Genomic DNA, 16,035 nt, shown 5'->3' with positions numbered 1-16,035 from the left:
TCTCCCTTCCTCTCTGTGAAAAATCAATAAAATATATTAAAAAAAAAAATTAAAAATGAATATGCCTTTGATAATTCTAGGAATTTACCCAATAAACTCAAACATATACCCAAAATATGTACAAGGCTATTGGTTGAAGTATCATTTACACCAGGAGTTGTCCAATTACAATTTGTGGGTTGAATCTGGCTAGATGCCTGGTTTTCTAAATAAAGTTTTATTGGCACACAGCTAAACCTACACTTTACGTATCATTGGTGGCTGCTTTTGAACTACAAGGGTGAAGTTGAGTAGTTGGAACACTGATTATCTGGCCTATAAAGCCCAAAATATTTACTATCTGGCTCTTTACAGAGGCCAGCTGACCCTTATACTGATTAATATAAAAAGTCCAGAATAACTTTTATTAGTCCTTGATAGGTTGGTTCCTGGCAAAATAATTTATAGAATATTCACAAAGCTGAATAGAATGCAGCTATTAAAAATAGAGACTTGGGACGAAGGGCATCTGTCCTTCCTAATAGCCTTTTGTACTGATTTTTTAAGCAATTAAAAATAAAGATAGAGCTTCCCAAAGGATGGAGAGGATGACTGCACTCAGCAAGGCCATTCTGCTGTCAGAAACTCAAATACCCTGCGTGCCGTATACACAGGCACCGTCTCCAGTCCCCCTGGATCTCTCTGCTATCGGGACAAACATGAAGAAGGGGGTTTCCTGATGCCTGAAACAGTCATGTCTCTGGACAAGCACAGTGCAAAAGGAAGTAGTGGTGGCCCACAGAGCACTCGGCCAGGAGGCTGTACCTTGGGTTGTGCTGTTGCCCTGGGAAAGCCTGGGGGGCTGTCTGTACCACCCTCCACATCCTATACTGGATTCCGAGTGACACATCAGAACGGCGGGGACCGTCTTCACTGGACCACTCGGGGAGCAGGGCATGGTGTCCCTCCCCTTCGTGCCAAGGAGTCCAGGGCTGACTACAAACACTGTCATGCCTTTGGCTCTGCCACCTCCTGGACCCTGCACTTTCCAAAAGGCCCTCATCCCCATCCCCAGGGCTTAGAAGGAAACTCAGGCAGTGGCCACGCTTCCATCTGGAATCGTTTAATGAGCCTATTTCGTACACGCATAATTATAAAAGAATAAGAATTGACAAAAATATTTTCTTTCCTTAATATGTAGAGGTGGTTTGTTTCTGGGGTTCTTTTTTTTTTTTTTTCTCGCCCGCCCCTGGCAGAACTCGTGGCAGGGAGGGAAAGGAAGGAGTAAAGATAACCCTGAGGTGGGGATGGTTCCACTCCCAACCCCGGAATCTGGTCGGTGCGGGCCAGGCAGACACATGGCTGGAGGGCCGGGGTGGGCAGCAGCCGCTGGCCAGCAGAGACCGAAGCTGAACAGCTGAACGAGTTCAGAGCCTGCCTACCAGCTGGGGAGAGGCGGGCCCAGGAGGCTGCTCTGCGCCGCGTGCATCGCTCATACCTGCTGGCCACCACTCCCCACTCTGGGCTTCGAAAGAGGCAGGGTTCACTGGGTGCTGGCTGGGCTGAACCCCGTTACTCAGCGGCAGACCCCAATTCTAGATTTAGGCACCCCTTGCTTTCTGTCTTTTAAATAATTATGAAAAATGTCCCCAAAAACAAAACACAAGTAGGAAATGGGGCTGGTGAGGAGAAAAGGCAACCAATTGCATGCTTCCGGGCTGGGTGCAGTGGTGGGCCAGGGCCCAGCAGGCAGACCCAACCTCTCCCGTGCCCAGTGGAGTTCAGGCGTCCTGCTCCCAGACAATGGGGAGAGGGGATGGCTTCAGGAAGTGCCCTGTGGGTCAGCCGTATCTCTCCATCTTGGCAACCAAGAAGCAGCAGGCAAAGAACCCAGGAGCATTTTTAAAAACGATAAAAGACGTCGGGTCATGAAGGCGGTGGCTCTTGGGCCTGGGCGGTCCAGCAGGGGCTGTGGAGAGGGCACTGCAGGGTGGGAGCTGCAAGGCCACTCGGTCCTTCCACCTGGTCTCACTGGTGGTGGTGGTGGTGGTAGTGGTGGTGGCAGCGGCGGAGAAACCACTTGTGCTCTAAGTGTGCGGCCGAGTGCCTTGGCCCTCAGAGGTATTCTTGTAGAAAGTGCAGCAGCGTGACTTCATAGTGCTCGCCGGACTCGGGGCAACGGATGCTGTGTCTCTCGTTGGGGTAAATCTGAGTGGACAAAGAAGGCAGGGCTGGTGGCACCGAGCAACTCTGCTGGCCTGCCCTGGCACTATGAAGCCTGTCCCCATTTCTGGCTCAGGGCATCACCCCTCAGGGCCTGTGCTACCACCCACTTCTGCATGGAGACAAAAGAGCATGAGCCATGCTCCCACCCCCAACAGAGTGTTACCTCACTTCCAATTTCTCCTGGGGAGGCAGGGTCTAAATGCTTTTCCTGCGAAAATTCATTTGGCTCTCACAGCCTCACTGGGAGGGAGGGGGTATTTGTGCCCACTTCACAGATGAGGAAGCGAGGCCCAAGGCTAACAGACCTGCCACATAGGAGGGAACAACTATCCCAGCTCCCTGGTCATGGCTTCAGGCTCAGAAGGACATTTGCAATTCCATCCTGGGCCCGCCTGACTTTTGCCCTGATCTGCAGCTGCCTCTGGCCTATTTGTGGGAAACGTGTGGCTGGGGGTGGGGTTGCCGAGAGGTACTCTAACAGTTCTTCACCCCCACAGAAGCGCTGGCCTTGCCTTGGCTAGGTGGCTTAGTTGGTTGGATCATTGTCATGTACACCAAAAGGTTTCGGGTTCGATTCCTGGTCAGGGCACATACCTAGGTTGTGAGTTCGGTCCCCAGATGAGGGGCATAAGTCTGGTCAGGGCACATACCTAGGCTGTGGGTTTGGTCCCCAGATGAGGGGCATAAAGGAGATAACTAATCAATGTTTCTCTCTCTTTCCCACCCTTCCTTTCTCTCTAAAATCAATAAACCTACCCTTGGGTGAGGATTAATAAAAACACCCAACTCTGCCTGCTTCCCTCCTGCCATGTTTGACAGGACAGAGCGCATGGAGGTGTCTGGGAAGCAGACAGACATCGGGGCGGCCTGTGATCAAATCTGTCTCTCTTGCCTCCAGAATTCCTCCACACCCACTGGGCTTCTTGCTCCCCACTGTTGACCCCTTTCCTGCCAGGACAACTGACTATGGCTCATGTCCTACTGGCCCCTGTCTACAGGGCAGCCAGAGGGATGCTGGTCACAGAGCAAGCAAAACAGTCACAGTCCTGCTCTCGGGGCTGGACACCTCTTCTCGCCCCTAGAACAAAATCCAGGCAAGACCCACCCCCTAAATGCCAGCACTTACGCCCCCCCCCAAGGCCCACCCCTTACTACTAAAGCACCATCCCTTTCCCAATATCCCACTTTCACCTGAGGCCCAGCCACCGGGGCCCACCCTGGTCTCCAGCTCCTCTCCAGCTTACTCCCCAGCCACCCACCCTAGTCTCCTGTCCCTGAGCTGCTCCATCCACTGGTTTCCTGTGTCTGGTGTCCTCCACACACCTCCCCCACCCTGGGGCCTGGCTGACTCCCCACGTAGTCTTTAGTTCCTTTAAATGCTGCCTCTTTAGGAAATTTTCTGACATCCCAGCCAATACCCCACCTAGATGCTTGCAGAACCCTGGACAATTCCTCCAAGTTTCTTGGTTTAAAACCTCTGTGTGATTTCAGTTGCATCGACTACCCTCCACCAGGCTCTGGGCTGGGGTGAGTCTAGCTGTGTTCCCAGCACTGGGACAGCATGGACCGGAGCGATCAACCATGACTGCTGCATCAAGGATGAATGGACACTGGCTACAGGGAGCCCAGGGAGAGGTGGCAAGTGCAGTGAGAGGTGATGCCACCCTGACTGCCACTCCCACTTTGTCAGCTCCCGGGAGGGACCCAAAGCATCCAGGAGCCACCCACCTGGAGCTGGTAAGGTTTTCCGGCTCGAATCAGCTGGGAGACGAGAAAGTTTGTGTGAAAAAAGTGCACATTCTCATCCAGGAAGCCGTGCAGGATGAGCAGGCGGTTGGGCCTGGAAGACAAGGTGGGGTGAGGGTGGAGGTGAGACCCTCCTCTCCCGCCCAGAGGCAGTTAGTCCCAGTGTCCTCCTCCAGCCCAGGGGCAGCGAGGGCAGAAGTAACAGGTAGTGGAGGGAGGGGGGCAGGGTTGAGGGAGGGAGACACACCGGCACAACTGGTGGGTCAGGGAGACCTCCTCACATCCGGGCAAGGAGGGGAGAGGGTGCTCTTGGCTATGTGTGCAATGGCCTGAGCTATAGAAAGCTTTTAGGGCAGTGCTGCCCCGAGGTACTCTGGGATGACGGGTTATAGACCTGCCCAGCCCAAAAGTCACCAGCACACATGGCTACTGAGCACTTGAAATGTGGCAAAAGTGGCCACATTGGACTTTAAAAAGTAATTTATTGGGGTGAATTCACACAGCCTGAAGTTAACTCATTTTAAAGCAAAATTCCAGGGGCATTCTGTGTATTCACAAGGTTGTACAACCATCACCTCTATCTAGTTCCAGAACATTCCAACACCCCAAAGCAAAACCCCACGGCATCCTCAGTCATTTCCACACCCTGGCAATCAGCAATCTGCGCCTGCCTCAATGGATTGATTATCTCAGTGGATGTGAGTGAATGTGATCTGAAGTAGATGGCACAGGTCTAGAGCAGGGGGTTCCAGGTTTGGCTGCATGTGGGCCTCCCAGGGAGCCCAGGCCGGGTTAGAGGGCAAAGGGAACCCCAGCATGGGAGCCTGGCATACGTTCAGACAGAGCCACAGCTGAAAGTGGCAACACTGATTTCTTTAATCAGAGAATCAGATGCCAATGCCAAAGGCATGCCATGGACATCTGAGCTGGTCTGATGCATCCAGTGTTACACCCACGTGGAACTGGGTCCCAAACCAGAGTGTCAGAACCCACAAGACAAAGACTGTTCATGTCGAAGACCAACTGATGGGCCTCTGGCAGGCCATGAGCTTGGGTAATGAGGCTGTCCACAGGTGCAGTGGTACAAACCTAGAACTTTCCTTACAGCATTCTGAGGGCAGGGCCAGGGGCCTCCCTTCCAGAGCACCCAGATACCACCTCCTGGGAGGGTCGGAGAGGCGACAGGGCTGCGGGAGGGGACATGAGACTGAAGCAGGGAGAGGGAGGAGCGGAAGCCAGGGAGCAGTGTCAGAGCAGGAGCACCCAGTGACTCAGAACTGCCAGGGCAGGGAGGGGCCTTACTCGTTGGGCAGCTTCTCCACGTGCAGGGCCACGGAGCCTGCCTCATAGCCAAGTTGGTTGTTCTCCGGGACGTCCATATAACGTTCCGTGTACCCTGTGTCATAGGCCATCCAGACTGTGACCGGGGCACCTGCGATGGCCACCTGAGGACCACAGTGGATGGACAGGGCGGAGAGAAAGAGAGAGAGAGAAGAGGAGAGACACATGCACATGGGTCAGGTTTCGGGAGCCCTCATTCAACTGGCTGTCCCGGGGCCTCCCCCGGAGGACATGAGGAGTGGGCATGCAAACGGGAGGGGGGCTGGCAGGGAGGGGCCCTCAGACCACGTGTCCCCCGTGGACTGTGTGCTGTCGAGGGAGGGTGAACTGAACGGGCATGTTTAGGCCGGGATCGGCTCCTCCCTGGTCCCACTGCCTTTCTGCCTCCTCCTCCTCATCGCCGCCCCGCGGTGCCCGGACAGTGCTGCGGCCTGGGGGCCCCTCCCCCGATGCTCTTCACACCATGCCCCACCTCTGCCCATCCGAGGCCGGGGTCCCAGGCTCAGCCTCCCACAGAGAGCTGCTGGCGGGGTTTTGTGCAGCCGGACGCCATCCTGGGGTCAGCAGTGGCGGGCAATGAGGAGGGGGGCTCGGCCCCGTGGGGCTGCTGCGGGGAGAAACAGCCACGTGGCAAAGCCCTGCCGAGATGCCTCCCCCAAGGGCGCCGGGGCCTGGGCGGGTGCTAGCAGACAAGGGGAGGGTGCGGGGCGGGACCCACCTTGAACACCTGAGGCTTGTGGATCAGCCCCATGAGCGACAGGAAGCCTCCGTAGGACCAGCCGTGGATGGCCACCCGGCTCAGGTCGATGAAGCCGTACTTCTGGGCCACGAACTGCAGGCCCTCCACCTGGTCCTCAATCTCCACCTGGCCCTGGGGGACGAGGCCGGGAACCTCTCAGTGGCTCCTCCTACTGCCGTCCCATCTCTGCCCCTTGTGAGGAGCCCTCTCCCTCTCGGATCAAAGCTCCATTCACACTCGCCCTGCTCTCTGGGGCAGTGGTCAGACAGGTTTGGCACCAACCCTGCCCTGTTACCTCCTGGCTGTTCCTCTGAGAAAGTCACATCCTCTCTCTGGGCCTGTTTTCCCACCCAAAACGAGGGTGTTAACCTGAATAGGACCCATTTTACAGTGGACATGAGGGCAGCATGGGATGGTGCGTGTCCTACACTCAGAGGTCTGGCACATGCTAGGGCTCAATGAATAGTTGGTGTCATCATCACCATCACCACTATCACCACCACCACCATTAACACAATCACTACTGTCACCACCATTACCATCACCACCATCACCACCATTAACACAATCACTATCACCACCACCACCACCACCATCACCACCCCCACCATTAACACAATCACTACTGTCACCACCATCACCATCATCACCATCACCACCACCACCACCACCACCATCATATCATCAACACAACCATCACCATCATCATCATCATATCATCATCATGGTCTCCACCATCACCGTTAGCACCACTTGTGCAGCCACCAGTCCCTGTCCAGCCCAGCCCTTGGCTCCTCCTGCCACCTGGGCCTGTACTGATGTGTCTGGTTTCAGGCACCAGGTGCGACAGGTGTATACCTGTGTCCCCATGAGACGAAGCTCAGAGCTGAGCAGCAAAGCAGATGTTCCCTTTGGTTCCAAAAGGCCACTCCACTTATGACGGTCCTTGAAGGAGGTGACCCGGAGCCGCCCCAAACCCTGAGCCAACAAAACCCAGATCTCCCTTCACTACACAGGAAGGGCCCGGAGAGACTGGGAAGAAAAGTTACCATTTGGTTTTTCAGGGCCCCTTCGAACCGAAGACCTCGCTGACATGAGCCCCTGCCATCAATCACAACCACAGCGTAGCCCAGGGACGCCAGCGTGTTGAGCCGCAAATACTTGATTCCCTTGAAGGAGTTATTGACCAGCTGCACCTGTGGGGAAGGCAAAGCGAGGACGTGGGGCTTTGGGCATGTGGTAAGAAATCCAGCATGAGATGCGAGACAGAATGGGCTAGATGGCCCCGATGCCAGCGGGACGGGGCAGGGGTCTTCCAGCCTAATAAGGACCCTGTACTTTACTGTAAAGACTATGAATGGCCCGGAAGGGTTCTGGACGTGGGGGAGTGGGAAGGGAGAGGGCCATGCTGCACCAAGCCTTGTTCCTACAGCCCCGCTCTGCCTCCTTACTACCCTCCGTTCTCTCTAAAAAGCAGACACAAACGCTGGTGGGGGAATGGCTGGTGTGGAAGCAGGTGCTTTCTATGAGGAACTTGACTTCAACCAGCTCCTCGCTTTGGTGCTGTTACTATTTGGGGCCTTATCATTCCCTGTGTGTGTGTGTATGGGGGGAGGGGTGCGTAGTGGGTGCTGGAGCATGTAGACTGGCCTCCACTCATCAATGCCAGGAGTGTTTTTCCCCGAGTTGTGAAAATTGCCCAGATACCATCCAGTGTCCCCTGAAGGACAGGACTCCAAGTGAGAACCACTGTCTTAGATGTCCCCTTCTCAGAGACCTGGGCCCAGAGCCCATGGCCACCTCTGTCCCCATGCTGGTGGCCATGGGTGGGAGTGGATCACTATTGGGCAGGTGCCCCAAAGGAACACCTGGGATGAGGGGGGCTTCCCAAAGGGACAAGGGAGCATCAGCAGGAGAAGGAGGAGCGGTGGTCATCAGGGAGGATAAGGTGTACAGAAAGCCAGAGGCAGAAGCCTGAGGGACCCCAGAACCCTGTGTGGTCAGAGGGGGCACTCCAGTCCTGGCACGGAGGGAGGGGGTGTGAGGAACAGGGCCAGTACCCACCTGGGGGCCTCCGTACACAAAAAGAACAGTGGGGTGCTTCTTCCCTGGCTGCACCGCATGCGGCTTGTAGATCATGCCGTAGAGCTGCACGTCAGACCGCGTGTGGAAGTCAAAGATTTCCGGGGGCACATAATCGGGGGGGCAGCCTACAGACAGAGAAGCCGTGGCTGCTCAGACAGGAGCCCAGAGCCAGCTGACACCCACACTCCACTGCCTGGCCTCCACCCGCTGAGGGTGAGCTGGAAGCACCCCATCTTCTGCTTTTCAAAGGTTTTTTATTTATTTTTTATTTTTAAAAATTCTATCCACTGAGCCAAACCCGTTAGGGCTCAAAGGTTTTTTAAGTCAGAGGGCCAGGAGTGAACCGGCTCCAGCAGCCGCTGACGCTACCCCAGTGATGGCGAACCTTTTGAGCTCGGCGTGCCAGCATTTTGAAAAACCCTAACTTAACTCTGGTGCCGTGTCACATATAGAAATTTTTTTATATTTGCAACCATAGTAAAACAAAGACTTACATTTTTGATATTTATTTTACATATTTAACTGCCATTTAACAAAGAAAAATCAACCAAAAAAATGAGTTCGCGTGTCACCACTGACACGCGTGTCATAGGTTCGCCATCACTGTGCTAGCTGATTCCCCCAGGAAGGTGACATCACTTCTGTGATTTGACAGACAATTTCATGGTCTGCTTCTCTCAAATCTTTATAATTGCTTTCATTTTTGCAAAGCAACACGGGTGTTTGGATCATGATCATGAAGAAAGTCTCTAAGATGATTTTATTCAGGTAAACAGGGTGCAGATTTCAAAGTTAAATAAGGTGCCCTGGCTGGCGTGGCTCAGTTGACTGAGTATTGTCCTGTGTACCGAAAGGTCGCCGGTTCGATTCCTGGTCAGTGCACGTACCCAGGTTGCAGGTTTGATCCCCAATCGGAGTTTGGAATGTATATGGAAGACAACTGATCAATGTTTCTCTCTCTCTCTCTCTCTTTCTCTCTGCACTCCCTTCCTTCCTCTCTCTCTAAAATCCATTAAAAAATATTTTTTTAAAAAGTTAAATAAGTGGGAATGTAGGTTGTGGAATGTTTACTGGAAAGGGGTGGAGAATATTTTTGGCCTTAGGTGCTGAGGAGACTTTCTGTGTCTCTGTTGTAACAACCAACAACCAAGCTTTGCTGTTGTGGCCCTAAGGCGGCCACAGACGATGCAAATGATAGAGCGTGGTGGGATCTGGCCACAGCTGGCCAACGGCTCATAGAGGTTGTCTGCAAACATGGCAAGGTCAGCAGTTTTAGAAAACAGTCCCTAGTCCTCCTGCCTGCAGATCCAGGGCTGGGCATCAGGACACCCAAGTTCCCATCGCTGCTCCCCTGCTGCTGTGCAATACCCGCCCTCATCTGTGAACCAGGGCTGAGGGTCCTGCTCCATCATGTCCAGTGTTGTTGACGTGCAGAGAGTCATGGACTGAGTTATTAGGTCAGTGGTTCTCAACCTGTGGGTCGCGACCCCTTTGGGGGTCGAACGACCCTTTCACAGGGGTCGCCTAAGACCATCGGAAAACACGTATATAATTACATATTGTTTTTGTGATTAATCACTATGGTTTAATTATGTTCAATTTGTAACAATGAAATTGGAGATCACCACAACATGAGGAACTGTATTAAAGGGTCGCGGCATTAGGAAGGTTGAGAACCACTGTATTAGGTGGAGAAGCCTTTTACCTATTAAGGTTCCAGGGGGTGATGATAAAGATGTTTTCTAGCCCATAAATACTTTACAAATGCCAGGGCTTCCTATTTCCCAGAACATCTGGAAATCTAGCAAGTGGCAGGTCTGGGTCAGGGAAGGGGGTCCTGCTTAGGGAGAGATTCTTATGTGTTTGGAAGGCTTTGATTTTCATCCTAAGAACAGACATTGTAACACTTTGCAGATAAAGGAACATTTAGGGAGGCAAGCTGACTTGTCCTTGTTCTGCAGCCAGAATTGGAACCTGGGGTCGCCCCAGCAGCGAGAAGGCCGCCCTCCTGGCTCCTGGGCAAACTGACAGCTGCCTCCGGTTTACGAGGCTCCACCTGTGCCTGACCTCCAGGCCTGCTTCTTCAAAGGCTCCCAAGCATCTGCTCTGCGCCTGGGGACGCTGCCCGAGGACAAGGATGCCTCAGGGACCCGCTGGCAGGCAGTCGGCTCCTGAACCGAGTCTGCTCTGTGAGGGGCAGGCCTTACCTGCAGCACAGAAAAGAGACTGTCCCAGGGGCAGAGCCCACAGGACAGCTGGGGCCAGTGGTCATGTTTGAGAGGCGCTCTCAGGGCTGCCGGGGAGGCCAGACGCTGGGGAGGCCTAGCAGGGAGGGCTGCAGGCTGCTCGCTGCCTCACACCCTCCAGGACACCCTCCTCTCACCGGTGTTATCGGATGGGACCCCAATCCATTCTCTAGACGGGCAAGCTGGGGCTCCCAACGGCAAGTCTCGGTCAAGTCCCAGAGGACCTGGGGCTACTCACTGGCTGCCTCCATCATGCTGGCCCAGAACTGAGGCTGCTTGTGCAGAGGGTCATCATCGGGGCCGGTCAGCTTGTAGACGTGCACGCAGGGTGGTGTGCCCACACTGCTGTAGTGGCTGACGAACATGTCGAAATTCTGCGGGTAGGACGGGGGCGCTGAGCACCTCTCCCCACCCCCCAATTCTGCACCCTTTGTCCCATCACTGGCCAACCTTCACTGATACTGCCCATCCTTACCCTGTGTAAGTGCTCATTTAAACCTCAAAACCCCACCCATGTGGGGTGGCTACTGTTATCATTACCCCCATTTTTCAGATAAGCAAACTGAGGCCCAGAGGACTCTGTCCCCTGGCCAGGGGTCCCACGTGGTCAGACTCAGATTCTTCCTATACGATCTTTCTGGTTCTATAGTCGGCAAACTGCTACCAACTGTTTACCCTGGATGGGGAGTGGCCCTGTGCTTGGCTGCTGCCTGATGTTCTAGAATGTTCTGAGAGGCTAAGGCGGGTACAGGGATAGTGCCATCAAGAGCATCTGGACTCAGGGGAGTGCCCACCTGGCTCATGGAGCAGCTGTGGGAGAAGCCGGGCGTGGTGAGGCGCACAATCTCACTGGCCGACTCATAGCTGACCACGTAGAGGTGGTGCTCCAGGGGAGTGTCCTTCGTGCCTTGGAAGTACACCAGCTTCGTCTCCTCGTTGACCCAGATCTGTGGGGACACAGGGGCTCCTTGTGAGGCTGCCCAACGCTTCCCAGGTCTGCTTTCCCATGACCCCTGCCCATCTCCCTACCCCCACAGGGAGGGCCAATGTTCTGTGAGCAGGGGACCTGTTATCTCCCAAGTTGGCCGGAGAAGTGTCTGGAAGAGATGCACTTCTCAGACCCTGTGGGGCGGGAGTAGATCTCGATCTAGCTGGGCTGGCTGCACATCCAGGAGCAACTTAGAATCAGAACCCTGGACAGTCACTCTGGGCATGCCCAGAGCCTCCCACAGAGGCTGAGGGAGGGGCCATCCTGGGCCCAAAGGCCTGACAGCCCCAGGCCCTGGTCCCGGGTGGGGTCAGCCCACCTGTGACTCAATGCATGGGGTAAAGAGGTGGCACTCCCTGCCCCACCTATATCCCTGTGGGGCTCTTAGGTGATGTCCTCAGGAGGAGAGGGAAAAACCCTGCTCTGGGGATGGGGACAGGCACTGCCTCTCTGGGGCCAACCTGGCAACATGGAGGCAAAACAAAAAAAGTGTGTCCTCTGACCTGGCAGCGAGACCTCTGGGAACTGTTCCTGAGGACTTCGCCCAGGAGGGGATTTCAAAATGGAGGGACAAAGATGCTCAAAGCGCTCTTAAGACTAAAGAAAGGTGACAACAGGAGTGTCCAAAAAGGTGGAATTGTTCCCGTAACTATGGCACAATTCTCTGTGTCCACAAAAAAACTATCTTCTAAAAAACCTCTAGAAATCCCCTAAAAGGATGTGTGCAAATAGGAAAGCTCTGCAAGTGATTTCCCTCTGTGGTCACCTCCAAGGAGGGGCGGAGGCTGCAGAGTGCAGGGTGAGGGCGGAAGGGGATTCCGATGTGCGTTGTATCTAGAATGATCCAGTCATTATAACAAATACTGAGTGTTCATTGTTACCATGCTTCTTAAATAAAGGTTTTCTAGAAATAGAGGATGTCCCTGAAAACTCAAACAAATGGGGAAATCAGTGTTCTCCAGGCCAGGGACCCACCCCGGCCACATCTTTCCAGAGGGAGCGCAGAAATAGGCCGGGGGCACATGACCTCAGGCAGGGATGTTAGCGGTCACTCTAGCTCGGTGAGAGAGAAAGGGATGATGCGGGCTTATGTGTGTGCCAAACCCTATATATGCCCAGGGCTTCAAAGTACTTTAAAGCAGGGTCCTCACCCAGGGTAGTTCTGCCCCCAGGGGACACCTGGCTATGTTTGGGGACATCTGTGGTGGTCACAAACGGGAGTACTTCTGGTGGGAGGCAGGGAGGCTGCTCAACACCCTGCAGTGCCCAGGATGCCCCCAGAGAGAATCATCAGCACTAACAAGGGGGAGAGACCAGTTGTCACGATGAAAGAATTAGAGCTATTAGATCAGTGATGGTGAACCTATGACACGCGTGTCAGAGGTGACACGCGAACTCATTTTTTTGGTTGATTTTTCTTTGTTAAATGGCATTTAAATATGTAAAATAAATATCAAAAATATAAGTCTTTGTTTTACTATGGTTGCAAATATCAAAAAGTTTCTATATGTGACACGGCACCAGAGTTAAGTTAGGGGTTTTCAAAATGCTGACACACCGAGCTCAAAAGGTTCGCCATCACTGTACTAGATGGTTCCATTTCACAGATGAGGAAACAGAGTCTTAGTACCCAGTTACTCCTTGCGGGGCAGAGCTAGGCTAAGAGCTGGGGTCGGGGGATAGGGTGGGAGAACACCTCCAGCAAGACTGACTGCAAGCAAGCACAGCCACTAAGAGTAGGCGACTGTCCTTTAACCTCTAGGTGCCCCACTTTCTGGCCCTCTTGCCTCACACATAAAGATGAGAACGTAAAATCTGATCGAATTGGGACTGTGCTCATGGTTTTACAACTTCTTTCCCAGCAATTTGTAGTGACGGCTTTACAAGTCGGTGACAGGGCCTTCTGGCAGGTGTGGTTCTGCTGTAATCAACACGGTTCCCTATGGAGCCTGGACCTCCCTGCAACTGTGGGCCACTCCAGTGCTGACTGACTGCTACTTCCCACCATGTGAAGAGCACTGGGAGGGACACACATGTGCTCATATGTCTGTCTTTGGTCCACGAGGCATTTATGCTGGTGTGAAGTAGGGACCAGGAAGTCTGATGAAGGGGACCCTTTGTAAAATCTGGAATTCTGTAGACCTGGACCCTGTGAAGATGCTGTAGCCAGAGGCAAAGTCGCACTGTGTTTTTAAGAGATGCGTTTGGGGGAATGGAACGAACGCCTCTGGTCTTCCCTGTGGCCGCATCCTTTGCTCCTGAACCTCCCCTCGGGCAAGCGTGGGGGGTGACCCTGGTTGGAAGCTGCAAGACGATCCCACAGTGGGCACCCCAAGTGTCCCACAAACTGTTCTTCCAGGGTTGAGTGGTTTCATAGAGTGGAGGATAACAGAGAGCTCCCTGTGGCCCTGAGAGTGTGCTCAGATGGGGCCCTGCATCCTGGACCCAGGGTGTCGCCAGCCTTGGCCTTGGGCACACTGGGGCTGTGGAGGGGGCGGAGCAGGAGGGAGGAGTGGCCAGGCAGGGGCAGGGGAGCCACAAGCACAAGAGGTCTTGAGAGGGACCAGAAGTGTGTGTCTATGTGCCTGTGCATGTACAAGTGTGCATGGAGACGCTGGTACCTTGGAGCCATGCCTGGCCAAAACCTCCCATTCACCGCTGGTCAGCGCGATCTCCTCCTTGACAGGGCACTTAAATTCATCTGGAAATAAAGAAAGGAAAAGAGGTGAAGGGGCCCCAGGAAGCTGTGATGGGGACACAAAGCACCGAGACCCCCCTGCACCACAGCAGACTTGCACTGTCCAGATCGGCCCCCACCAACTTGGCAAATGCCAGTCTACAGCCTCTGCATCCCAGGCCAGCCTTGCCCCTCAATTCTCCAGTCACCCCTGAGGCTTCCCGCTGAGGCACGGACGATGGCGCAGCTGGCTGGTCCCCATCTCACTCCAACCCATTCTGAGCTCTATTCCCTGCTCTTGCTCTTGAGTCTTCTTGGCTACCCACATTGAAGCCCATGTTTCTCCTGGCCCAGAGGGCCCTGCCAAGCACGCCTGCTGGGCCTCTCCAGCAGGACTGTCCTCTGTGAAAGCAGGTGTCGCACGGACACGTCAGTGCCAGCGCCACCACTGTCCTGCCGCTCGTGCATTCCGACAGGCTGCCAGCCTCACTCGACTGCACAGCACGCCTGGAGGCTGCCTTTAAAGAATTCATTCCTTCTGATTTAAAGTGCCTGAGGCCACGCCTTCTCATCTGTCCAACTGCCATCGAGCAGGAGGAAGACCTGTGACAAGAGTGTGAGATGGGGATGCAGCAGAGGCCCACACACAGGTGCATGGGAAACCAGGTGTGCCCAACTCAAAAGCAGGTTTCCTGAGAGGCACCTGCTTCGAGCTCCACCCTACCTCCAGGTGAGAATCGAGCTCAGCTGGCCCATTTCGAGAGGCGGAAATGAGGACTTTTAGGTGACATTTCCCGAAGCCAGGTGGCGTCAGTAAGTCAACAGACCAGCCAAACAGCAGCAACACCAACGAGCCAAAGAAAACTCCCTGCAGATGGCTCAGCCGGCACGCGGGGCCGCACAAACCCCGAGTGGCAGTGCCCTGAGAGCAGGCACTCCTCAGGCCCTGCCTTACCCAACCCCTCGGAGCGTGTGGCTTCGCCTCTTGACACTCGGGCCCCCCTCGGCTCTTGGCACCCTGAACACACCCTCACTTGGGTCTCTGTCCCCTGTGCAGGTGGCTGCTTGAGGCTCATTTGTGGGCTCTACCTCTAACCGGTAGGGCAATCCTGGGGTGACTCGGCCCAAGGGGACACCGGCTGACACCTGGGAACATCTATGGTTATCACAACTGGGGAGTGGGTGGGGGTCAGGGATGCTGCTGAACTCCCCCCAGTGCCCAGGACGACCATACAGAGAATGACCCGGCCCTGAGGTCAGCAGTGCCCACAGGAGAGACCCTGCTCCAAGCGTGAGGAGCCGGCTTAACTCGCAGGCTCGGCCCTGTGGCACTGTCCTGTGCAGGGGCTGAGATGCCATCCAGGCTGCTGGCGAGGATGGCCACACTCCCATCACAATACATTCTCTCCCCAGAACTCCGAGCACACGAACCTGCCCACACGGCATTCCCACTACTGAGCTCTTCACCTTGGATACGTGCAAAACCCACCTCTGGATTGTTCTCTCCTAAAACTGCCCCTTTCAGAGACTTCCCATCTCGGAATAGACCTGTGACGGAACAAATGGTGCCTGTGCTATCCTCTCTCTCAGGCTCCACATCCAAATCCACAGGCAAACCATGTCAGCTAGTGGTCAAAGTGCAGAGTGCAGCGAATCACCTGGGTCAGCCCAGCCCCACCGCCTGACCCGTTCCTGTCCCTCTCCTCACCCCTCGGGCTACGCTCCACACAGCAACCTCAGGAATCATTTTAAAGTGGTGGACGGCCAATGTAAAAGCCCAAGTTCCTAGAGACGTTCTCCTAACCACGAGTTCTAGAAAGAAAGCCCCTCATGCTCATCACTCCCGGGACAGCATCTTTCGTAGTTTTTGGATTACTACTCAAAAACAGCCACCGGGGCACAAAAACAGCCACAGAGGACATATAAGTGACTGGCGTGACCATGTGTTACAGAAACAGGCAGATGGTCTGGGACTGACTTGCAGCTATACTATAGGACAGTGCTGGCG

General features: G+C 54.4%; 1 protein-coding gene across 2 annotated transcripts in view; it reads right to left on the bottom strand.

Annotated features, from left to right (window-relative positions):
* Positions 1-1,077: 1,077 nt before the first annotated feature.
* The window catches only part of DPP9 (dipeptidyl peptidase 9), a 41,447-nt gene continuing 26,489 nt past the window's right edge, over positions 1,078-16,035 (bottom strand). The window contains exons 13-21 of one of the 2 annotated variants that reach the window (XM_006754034.2): positions 13,972-14,051; positions 11,157-11,309; positions 10,601-10,736; positions 8,096-8,241; positions 7,081-7,227; positions 6,011-6,163; positions 5,254-5,396; positions 3,934-4,045; positions 1,078-2,187 (exon numbers count right to left, since the gene is read on the bottom strand). In XM_006754034.2, the coding sequence (XP_006754097.2) occupies positions 2,095-2,187; positions 3,934-4,045; positions 5,254-5,396; positions 6,011-6,163; positions 7,081-7,227; positions 8,096-8,241; positions 10,601-10,736; positions 11,157-11,309; positions 13,972-14,051 (1,163 nt within the window). In that variant the 3' untranslated portion in view covers positions 1,078-2,094. Of the gene's footprint in view, positions 2,188-3,933; positions 4,046-5,253; positions 5,397-5,764; positions 5,900-6,010; positions 6,164-7,080; positions 7,228-8,095; positions 8,242-10,600; positions 10,737-11,156; positions 11,310-13,971; positions 14,052-16,035 lie in introns of those variants that run through there. The other variant, XM_015567061.1, reaches the window with a different exon arrangement.

Source organism: Myotis davidii, unplaced genomic scaffold (genome assembly GCF_000327345.1).
Source record: "Myotis davidii unplaced genomic scaffold, ASM32734v1 scaffold551, whole genome shotgun sequence".
NCBI classification, from domain to species: Eukaryota; Metazoa; Chordata; class Mammalia; order Chiroptera; family Vespertilionidae; genus Myotis; species Myotis davidii.
The sequence above is the reverse complement of the archived record's forward strand: the minus strand, read 5'-3'. Positions and strand labels throughout refer to the sequence as shown.